This window comes from Parus major, chromosome 2, assembly GCF_001522545.3.
Source record: "Parus major isolate Abel chromosome 2, Parus_major1.1, whole genome shotgun sequence".
Taxonomy (NCBI): domain Eukaryota; kingdom Metazoa; phylum Chordata; class Aves; order Passeriformes; family Paridae; genus Parus; species Parus major.
Genome location: NC_031769.1, coordinates 120,521,183 through 120,532,587, shown reverse-complemented (window position 1 = coordinate 120,532,587; position 11,405 = coordinate 120,521,183). Strand labels below are relative to the sequence as shown.

Genomic DNA, 11,405 nt, shown 5'->3' with positions numbered 1-11,405 from the left:
AGAAAAAATATTAAAAGGAAGATGAAGGAAAAGGAAAAGGAAAAAAAAGAAAATTAAAATATCTCTGTACAAGGCTATGAAACTGACTTTCCCTTTATGTTTTATTACCAATATCATACTTGGGAAATTATGTAGAATGATTATCTTCCTCAGGAAAAGAAATTAACTATTTGGTCTTCCAATACCACATTCCTACACTTTTCAGGATGGTGGAATGTATTTAGGTTGACTCCTACAAGTTCCCCTTCATTCATATATCCATGTTAAATCTCACAGTGGGATCTGTGGTGAAGTCCCTTATCCTTGGGTGGTCAAAGGAGCTATACTTGTGAACTAAAGCTCTGTGCTTCCTACATAATTCAGTAGTGTAAAACACTGAAAACAGCTCAGATATTTATGTCAGTTAACCAGCTGAACATTAGTTCTCAGGGAAACAGCAGCTAGGCAGGTGAAAAATTCCTCAGACACATAATTGAAAGGCTATCATGTAGGAAAAAGGTTAGCAGTATTGCCTCTTTGTAGACAGAGAATGTGTGAAATCCATTCTGTAATCATGAAGCCATTTCTGGCATCTCCTCTAAAAAAAGGAGTTTGAAAATACTGATATTCATTCAGGTGAGAGCTACCAGAGAGAATCAGTCTAGAAAACCTTTAGTACAGAAAGACAGTAAAGAAATTCAATACATTTCATTATTTTTTTTCCAGAAGAGTAAAAGGGGGTTGATCATGATTCAAAGGTACAAAGAAGAGATTTCTGATAGTAGGTCTATCTGTTCTATCTGAAAATGATACTAACCATTAGAAGATAATACAAGAAGGTAAAGAAGAGGTAGGTTGTTTAACTGCTAGACATACTGACTCATGAAATTAATACATTGTCCTTCCCTTAATATATTTTAATCAAAGCTGTGCATATTTATAAATTATATCTCATATTACAAACTACAGTCTCCACCCTGAAACTGCTTGGTCAACTTCTGCTGGGGATTCCCATGGAATTCATTATGAACACCTGGGATTGCATCTCTTGACAAGGATATGAAGCTATGAACTTTCAAATTTCAATTTCTCTATTGCTTTAACCTGCCTCTCATTTATGGGGTGCAACACAGGACTCACTGATTTGATAGAATCATAGACTAGCACAGGTTAGCAGGGACCTTGAAAGATCATCTAATCCAACCTTTTATGGGAAATGAATCCTAGAGATTGTCTAACAGCCTGTCCAATTGCATCTTGAAAATCTTCAGTGATGAGGACTCCACCAAATCCCTGGAAAGGCTGCTCCAGTAATTGCTTGTTCTCACCGTAAAAAAATTCTTTCTTATATTGGGGTGAAATCTTTCCCAGTGCAACTTGTACCCATTAATGAGTTGATGAACGTGACAATATAATAACTGTATCCCAGTTGTTCTGTAAACCCTCAGGGACAGATGCCTTTACTCATATGAGAGTCTAGCATGCCCTTTTCATATTTACATAATCCTGGAAACCTCTCCCAGGTCTGTACAAGAAAAACTGTATTTAGACAATTCCCCCCTGTAAGGGATCTTAAGGAACATAATAACTATTTTCCTTATTAATATTAACACTTCAAAAGGGATGAAAATATCTAATTTTCCTTATTTAATATGAACATTTCAAAAGAGATGAAAGCCACCCTCTTCTTCATTTCACAGCTGAAGTACTTGGATTATGATTTGGGACACTACCACCTTCTCTAAATCTCTTCTCAGGACTGAACTCATCTTACAGATCTATTCAATTGAGGAAAAATAAGTACTTTTAAGACTTATTTTTCCAGCATGAAAATGGAGTCTCTTGGATGTTGAGGCCAGACTGTGTCTTCACATATGCTTGACATAGTGGAAGCAATTCTGTTCTACTAAAACATACCAAATAGTAAGTACAATAAATTTGCAAATACACAAGGAGATGTTTTAGACCAAGAAGCTACTGAAAAGAACTTTGTGCTATAAAGAGCTGAGGATGTGATTCTGTTCAAGACAGTTCTTATTCCTGAATTGCATATACCAGTTGGAAATGATTAAGGAGTATTATAAAAAAGCACAATAAGCAAGTTCAAAAATTTACTAAGGAGATAAATATAGCTATATTTTTCATACTGTATAGGTATGAAAGGTAGGAAGGTACATTATGTTCATCTAGTCTACCCAGACATGCAATATGTGCCAAAGACTATCACCCAGTAATTCCTGCATCAATTCTTTACAGACAGTTCCAGCCTAAGAGAGATGTTGATAAAGGATGAGATTACAAAACATTTGGGGATGTATAAATCAGTCAGCATGAAATCATAAAGGTGGCAGTTAAATTCTAAGCAAGTTAGTAAGAGGTGCAAGAATGCAGAATCAATGACCATGATTTATGTGAGGTGCAGAAAAGGACTGGAGACTGTTCCATTCAGCAATTGATTGGACAGGGGAAAAAAAAAAGAAAAAGAGAAAATGAAGTTCAGATGAGACAAAGAAAATTTAAAAGCGAGATATGAATACGCTCTGCAGTTGGAACACTTCTGTTTGCCTTACTTCTAATGTCTAAGGATATTAAAAATGGGATTTTCAAAAGAATGTAAGGAAATGAGTGTCCACACCCCTTTGAATGTAATGGCTTTGGATAAATTTTTCCCTGTTTCATGGGAAAGCCCGCTTCAAGGATAGATAGGTGCCACCAGCTGCCTAAGACAGCAACTGATTTAAAAGCAGTAAGAACCATAAACCTTTATTAAGAAAGGTGCCTAAGACATATTGTCCTGGACAAAGTAGAATTTTTTTATTGACTATGCTTCAAGAATGTATTCTATTACCGCTTCTTCCATTGAGAAGAGGAAGCTGTGTGCATTTTGGAAGCAGAAAAAAGTAATCTCAATAATTATTTTTGATTCAATAAGAAATTGAAAAATATTTAATTTTAGTAAAAGTGGTCTTAATGTCACTAAATAATTTTGTGATAGATCTCAGTACCTGGCGGGAGAGTGTCTCAGCTTGTGACAGTGTGCTAATAGAGGGACTGCTGCAGCCATCAAAAGTGTTTCTTCTTGTACTTATCCTGTCCCGTTCATTTTGTACAGCTGGAAAAGAATAATCATCTCATTTATTGACTTGTAAACACTGACATAAAGAATAATTTCAGAACTTTACTTGATTTCAGAAGATAACTCCAAGAACTGAAAGGTATGGCATTCAAAGAAGATGACCTGCTTTCAGCTGAGTAATGAGGAAGGATGATAATACGTATTTATAGTCTCTATTGGAACACTACTAGCCTGTAAAAAAGCATGTATAACTAATTGCAGATAGACACTGAATCACCAGCACTTCTATTACTGGCTTAATTACAGTCAAACATCTTTCTTCCTTTGAATTGAATACATGGTCTCAATTTCAACCAATTTAATAAGTCAGACTTTTATGATAACAGCAGAAATGGACATTTCCAGACTGCCAAACAAGTAAAGTGGTACAGCATCACTGCTGAAAAAATATCTCTCAGAGGGAGTATGAAAGCCCTAATCATGTTCGGCTGTGGGAAACAATAAAAGAGGAATGAATCATGAATTTAATCCACTAGTAAGATAATTTTGAGACTTAAATCTCATGTTCCTCCTCAGTGACAATGCATTCCTAGTCAGTTTATGGAACATTAACTAAGTTAAAGGGGGGAAAAAAAAAACAAAAAAAAACCTAACCCAAAAACTAGCACACCAAAAAAGTTTTAGGACAGTAAATTCAGTAAGTTTTGTCTCATGGGGTCCAAAACCAGGCATTTGAAAGAGCTTTGGATAAAAAATCTGTAATCAGCACATGCAAGGCTTATGAAGCAAGAAGGTATACTTTTGAACTAAAGGAAGAAGAAAAAAATAAAATCTAACAGTCAGATCTTTCTAAAACCTAGACCATGTCCAAGATTAGGCCAAGGAAAATTAAAAAAGGGGGAAAAATTAATTGTGCCAATGAAAATCTTTCAATTGCATGAGGAATTTAATTATCTTTTAAGAGCAACAGCTTTATTTCCAAATATACATTTGTTATTTTGTGGGAAACAATCTGCATTACAGAATTTAGGAGTAGTACAAGAGGTTTCAATTAGGAAAAAAAAAAAATACTCTGTACACTGTCTGGGTTCAGGATTTATCTGAACAATGCACACAGTTTATTCCAGAGGTGTACTAACATTTTTGCAGGGACACTCACTGATGGGCCTTTTACTGAGGTCACAGGAAGAAATTTTGTGCGGTGGTAAACACACAGTATGTTGTAGACAGGAAAGAGAAAACATAACCTTTTGTAAAAGAATGATGAAACAAACATTCAATGCTGAAACAAACATAGATAATTAAAATAAGTTTAGCACTAATTAATTTTGCAAAAAAGTAAGGTATTCTGACAATACACCACTAGTGAAAATCACTGGTGGAGCACACTTAAAACCATTGGTGGATGCTTTAATTTTCTTCTGCATATACATAATTTTTCATTATTAGACTAGACCATGTGGCTAAAGCTTTTTCATCAATTCAGGCTAATATTGCCTTAAACAGAGACTCCATGGGTGGTACATTTGCTCAAAGAGAACTTGTAAAGCTTAACTGAGGCCTTTCTTATCTTTGTCCTGAAGAAAAGAAAGAGATTTGCTAGAAATGTGAGACACTATCATAGACTCTATGCTACACTTACACTGTAAGACATGCCCAGATCACCTAGAGAGGTTATAACAAAACAAAAGCAGTGTTGAAAGTTTTAGACACAGTGGGATCAGAGTAGGGCAGAGTAGCGTTAAGTGGGATACATTTTTGTGCCATGCACCAGGCTGCATTAGTATCTTGAGGGAATGAGCATTTCTCTGTTTTGGGCTCCCTAGAACATGAAAGATTCTGGAAAACTATGTGGTGTCCAGAAAAGGGCTATGGAGATGTAAACCATAAGATGCACATAGTGAAGTAGAGAGGCATCTTTGTTTATGTGGAAAAAAGAGGACCAACATGGATGTGAGGATCTTCATTTTTGTAGTATACAGAAAATGGAGCCAGATTCTTCTCAGATGCATAATGAAACGACAAGTCCCAATGGACACTACTCTAATTGCAGTAAGAGATATTCTACCTGGTTATAAAGAAAAAACTCTTCCCAATGAGGGTGGTCAAGTACTGGAAGAGCTTGAAGAGTGAGAGGTTATTGAATCTCCCCTCTCAGGGACTGTGTAAATTTGCCTGGACAGGGTCCCAAGCAACCTGACTGAATCTAGACATCAGCCTTGGTTTAAATGGGGGCTGAACTCCAGATGAACACCAGATGTCCCTTCTGAGATAAACTATTCTTTAATTCTAGGTTTTGAAAGTCTGTAAAGCTCTGCTATTTGCAAAACTTCTAGGGCTGCTATGTATACACAAATCTTCCCCTTTCTTCACATCAGATTGATAACATATATGTAATACACTATACTGACTTGATGGCTCAAATTCCAAAAGTCAAAAGTGTCTTAAAGGAGATCCACAATAGTAGGTAAACCTAATTTCATACCCCGTGTAACGCTGTTTAGGATATCCCCATCCAGCTTCCAGGAGGAAAATCCATTTTATCTTATACCAATAACTTGATCACTCAGAAAGTACTGCTACGGGACAGCTACTTAAGAGCATAAAGAAAAAGCTTCCTACAGACGAAAAGAATGATAGCCACGTTACAAGAGAAATAAGCATTCACATTTCAGGCTGGCCTGCACTGTGTTCCAAACAAAAAAGGCAGCAAAGTTTGTGACAAACCACTTTTGAGTGTGCATTTGAAATAGATAAGGACATCTTTTGCCTCTACATCATTATTGTCCCTGAAACAGCAGCCCAAACAAAAAAAACCAAACATCTAATATTTGCACTACCCTTCTTTCCCTATTGCTCTGCACCTGTGGTGATCTGGTCCTTCCACTTTGACAGAAGAATCACTGTGACACATTTCTCATATCTGTCAGTGTGATATATAAGTAACAATTTTCTTATATTAAGCCCTAGGGAAATTAGATTATTTGTTAACTAATGTGGACACTCCACTGACAGCTACCACTACTCATTATTTTTTCACTCAACTTCACAATCCTTTGTCTGGCTTAAATGCTTCATACATTCAAATTTAAGGGAAGAACCAGTAAATTTGCCCTGTCATTTCTTAGGGCAGGGAAAAAAGATGCCAGATAAAGATTTTATTGCTCAGATTTGGTAAGCATTTTAAGTAAAATCTCATGGTTTGAAATACTTCAGCTTATGGCTCAGTATGTAGAAATCAATGAATTTTGGTTCCAGAATTCACAAATTAAACAGTTGCAAATTCACTTTAAATCCAAGGACTTGCTAATGTCCCAAGTGCTAGAACTGTTCACCCACTTGAAAGTTAGAAGACATGTATTTCACCTCAATATAAAAGCACTTCCCCATTATGAAGGTACTGTAGCAGACTTTCCATTGGTTTATTCTACTGGAGATTTTTTAGAATTTTCATTATATTTCAAAGTTAATTCATATTTTTTCTCTTTGTATATCAAATAATAAATTACTCCATTACCTTCCTTTTTCATTCCTGCTCGAAAACACTTTTTTAAACGACAATATCTGCATTGATTCCTTTTGTCCTTGTCAACAATACATTGTCGGTTGAATCTATCAGAGACAAGAAAAGGTAAATGTATAAAGCATTAATAAAGTAGCACCCTGATTACAAAGAAGAAAACCAACTAATCTGTCCTGTTAGAATAATGTCTGTAACCACAGACTGTCTTCTTCAGTTGCATTGATTATTCTTCTTTATTTATCAGTTTTGAGAGGTGTTTCATACCTGCTAATTTTTCAGGAATACATGTGTGTGTGTGCATAAACACATGTATGCACTGGAACAGGCAAGTGCGAAAATTCTGTAGCTATGTACATCATTTACACCTCAACTGATTTGTGAGGTATGTCAGTAACTGGCTCCATTAAATGGTGGTGGAAGGGGAAGAAAAGAAGAAAAGCTGCAAATAGAAAAAGGAAAGGACAATCAAGGAAAAAGCCAAATGCTGCTGGCATGGAGGAGCCCCTTAGCTGCAAAATCATTACCCTTGTCTGGAAGTGTTTACTCCTTCTGGGAGATAACAATGAACAAGCTGTATGTTTCATCACTACAGGTAGCAACCTAAGCAGGAAATGAGAGGCACCAACACAATGAAATAATTTGAGGAAATACATGGAGCATGACACTGCAAGGTGGCTTACCCAGGCTATCATGCACATCTACAGGTGTGCCTAAAGGGAATGCATATGAGCCATTTTCCCCTCTCTCCGTCTAGGTGTGCCTTTTCTTCTTTGCATTTATTTGTTAGAAAAACAGACTCTCAAAAGCAGAGTTCTTCCTGAAATCACTTATGTAACCTCTTGACACACCACTTTAGGGTGTATGTCTATGCTATATCACTGTGCTATGTCTATAAGGGAGAGGTTTCCCTATAAGAATATTACACAACCAAAGAAAAGTGTAGGAAACAACATTTCCTGTAACAAGACACTCTTTTATAAAAGTTTTATAATCACCCCATGCAATGGCATGGGGGACAGAGAATGGGGGCTACAATCAGTTCATTGCACGTTATCTCTGCTGCTGCTTCCTCCTCAAGGGAAGGACTCCGCTCAGACTTCACCTGCTCCAATGTCAGATTCCTCCCAACAGAGACAGTTCTCCACAAACTTCTCCAACCTTAGTCCTTCCCATGGGCTTAGTTCTTCATGAACTGCTCCAGCATGGGTGCACTCCACAGCATGCAGTTCTTTAGGACTGCTCCAGTAATGTGTCCCCTGTGGGGGGTCAACAGTCCTGCCAGAAAACATTTTCCAGTGTGGGCTCCTCCTTCCATGGGACCGACCACGGGTCTAACATGGAGCCTGCTGCTGCAGTCTTCCCATTAGGTCACATGCTTCTTTCAGGCATTCACCTTCTCCAGCAGGGGGTCCTCCATGAGCTGCAGGTGGATTTCTGCTCCCCTGTGGATTTCCATGGGTTTCAAAGGAACACCTGCTTCATCATGGTCTGTACCATGGGATGCAGGAGAATCTTTGCTCAGCACTTAGAGCATATCCACTCCCTCCTTCTCCATTGACCTTGGTGTCTGCAGAGCTGTTCCTCTCCCATGTTCTCACTCCTCTCTTCTCTGGCTACAGTTTTTTCTGCACAATATTTTTTTTTTTCTTCTTAAATACGTAATCCCCAGAGGCACTACCACCATTGCTGATAGGTACAGCTTTTGGAGCTAGCTGGCATTGGCTTCACCAGACACTTCTCACAGCTTCTCACAAGAATCCACTTTTGCAGCCCCATCGCTACCAAAATCATGGCATGAAAACCTAATATACCTCTTCAGTGATTTGTTCAAACTCATTGAATTTTTCATATATTCTGCTCATTACTCACAATGGACAGTATATGGCCCTGAGCCTACACAGATAATTTCATCAAACATGGTGCAGTGTTATATTTAGGCACCATTCAGAAATTAAGACTACCATTCAGACAGACAGGGGGAAATGGCTGCCCAAAACACCTGTGTGTCACACCAAGTGGGAATATGTGCAGATGTGTTTGTACAGCCCTTAGAACAAGACCCATAAATCTTAGCTTTCTATTCAGAAGCTACCTTCATAAGGAAAGAATTTTAGAAAGCAGTTAAGAATTACAGTTTTCACATAGCACTGAAAATATGAGCATTTTTCCTTTTTTTTCCAGACAACTTTTGTAATCATATATAAAAGAGTGAAACAGCTTCTGAGTGATGTAATGATATCAACAATATCATCAAGAATCTGGAACGCAGTTTTTGGAATGTGTAATATCAAGTAGCATTCCTTAAGTAAAAGCTGAAAATCCCCTGACATAGTTTGAAAATTCTGATAAAGTCTGAATATAATTTTTACTTAAATTCATTAATCTAGTGCCTCTAGATTAACTTTCGAAATACCTGCATGAATAGACGTGGTTTTTCCTTATGCTACGTCTAAAAAAACCCTTGCATCCATCACAGCTGGAAGCACCATAATGTTTTCCGGTCGCTCGGTCTCCACATATTGCACAGAGACTACTGACCCCGTTGTCAGCAGCATTCATGTTGACAGCTTCTCCTGAACTGTCTGACAAGAGACAAGAACATACATAGTTATGAATAAGACTTCCAAAAACCACCCCATGAGCAAGTTGTACCTAAACAGAGGCTTTTTCTGGCCTTTTCACTTAATTGCCACCTAGGACTTATATAGCATGACCCATTTTAATTACATCTGGTTCTTACAGACAGGAACACTTTCAAAGTGATAGAGATGTTAAATAAATTTATGAAGTTAAGAACACCAAATAATCGTGTTCTAAAATCTGTTCAGCTGAAGGGTTAAAAATGAAAGTGCACTTCTGGATTTATAATTACACATACATTCCTACTAACATGAGGAGGAACTTCGGCACAGAACAGTTTTAATTGGTAAAGATCTCATGTGTATCAGTTTTCATGGCAATAACTGGCAACTCTCATACAAAGATTTGTGACCTTAAAAAAAATAAACAAAAAAAAAGGGTTTTGCACAACTTAATAAAAAAAAAAAAGCATGCTAAATGCACTATCTATTATTTCCTTGAAGATATTTTTGACAGGAGCACTGATGCAATCTTTCCTTGCACAGAATATTAGCTACATGATTAACAATTAGTCACTGAATATGGTAAACACTAATGAATAAATTCACCTGAAATCAAACCAGATATATTTATTTTTTGAATCACAATGTTAATAGACATGTTCAAAGAAACAATAGCAAAAGAGTTTTTTCTGTTTTGCTTCTGGTTTAAGTGGAAGGAAAATGTACCCTAAACATTTGTAGCTGTTTTGTCCAGGAGAGAAGAGACTGCCACATTGATTAGATATGCACACAAATTCAAAAGTCAAGTATATGAGTTCATGAGGAGTATGCACGATGAACAGTAAAACTGTTAACATCGATACATAATATTACTCATATTGTATAGATCCAACTGAAATGTATAACACAAATACATTATACAATTATCATTGTGTCCCACAGAGTTCAAAAGTTAGAGTTCTTTAGATAGAGAGAAGCAATCTTTCTGTTCTGTTTTGTTTTACAGAGCTGTAATTGATAGAAATTACATTAAAAATATTAAATAAAATCTTAGAAGTAAAAATTCAGTTCTTTAAATAATTGATTTTAAAATTAGGATTTTCATGACTGCAAATTTGTAAACTAATTTTAAAATAGGTTACATATTTGCTTTAAAAAAATATAAGACCTTATTTTATTTGGTATAATTCTGAAACAAATGTCTAGAAGATTGGCCTGATGTTGAAAAATTCTTTGATTTCAAAAGAACTGTGTAATCTGCCTGAATGTGGCTTGTTAAACTTCTAGAAATGTTCCTGATTAATTTAAACAGCTAGAAAAGATACACAGGAAGGTTCAAAAGGGGCAGCTTTCAGTTCCAAACTAGCACTGTAACAAGACAATGTTCTTATAAATGTTGTAAGAAAATACATAGGCTAAACTCAAAGCAAACTTTAAACAAAAAAAGGTTGCACCTGATAACTAATAATTATCAAGCTAATTAGGGATAATTTAACCAGCTCTATCGCCAACACATAATGCAACCAAGCACAACCTCCCTAATCTGCCTTCCCATTTTATTTAACATTAACAGATACAAAAGGGTGCTATTCAGCAAAAAACAAATGACCAATGAAATACCCATATTAGAACAAAAAGCAGAGAAATCATCTACAGTTATATAATCATTGTTGATAGTTACAGATTTAGTTAGTGCATAAAGTTCTGTTTTTTCTTCCTAAATCAATAACCAAATCTACTCTTCTGTTTACTAAGCTTACTGTAATTTAACATCAGAAATTCAGATAAAACGTAAAGCCCAACAATAAAAACTTAATGAGGTTCTATATGGCAGGAATTTGTGGAAATGCAGGTGCTAAATATTTTTCCTGCAAATCACTACATATTGGTTCTGCCTTTTAAAAATACATACTACTGTAGATGTATGAATTATACTGTAAGACAAAATAAACCAACATATTTAGTGTATTAAAATATCTGAAAGGCCATTTTTGAGTAGTTTAACTTGCCTAATACCTTTATTCACTTTTTTTTTTGCCAGTACTCAATGGAAGAATGGAACAGTATGCTTTCCATTTCAAGCATAAATTATTGACAAAACTTCTCAAAAATTGCATATTAAAAAATCTGTCTAAAGTGTTACATTAGCCAAATGCAAATACTTCTTCTCAGCTAAACATTATCCTCTAGGAAGCCGATATGATTCTTTTAAAATCACTCTTGTGCATATATACACTTAGCTAGA

The 11,405-nt window shown here is 36.1% G+C and overlaps 1 protein-coding gene across 3 annotated transcripts in view; it reads right to left on the bottom strand.

The window, feature by feature from the left end:
• The window catches only part of HNF4G (hepatocyte nuclear factor 4 gamma), a 60,028-nt gene that overhangs the window by 7,914 nt on the left and 40,709 nt on the right, over positions 1–11,405 (bottom strand). For all 3 annotated transcript variants that reach the window (XM_015620079.3, XM_015620078.3, XM_015620076.2), the window contains 3 exons: positions 8,992–9,160; positions 6,573–6,667; positions 2,985–3,091 (listed from right to left, as the gene is read on the bottom strand). In XM_015620079.3, coding sequence (XP_015475565.1) covers positions 2,985–3,091; positions 6,573–6,667; positions 8,992–9,137 — 348 coding nt within the window. In that variant the 5' untranslated portion in view covers positions 9,138–9,160. The remainder of the gene's footprint in view (positions 1–2,984; positions 3,092–6,572; positions 6,668–8,991; positions 9,161–11,405) is intronic.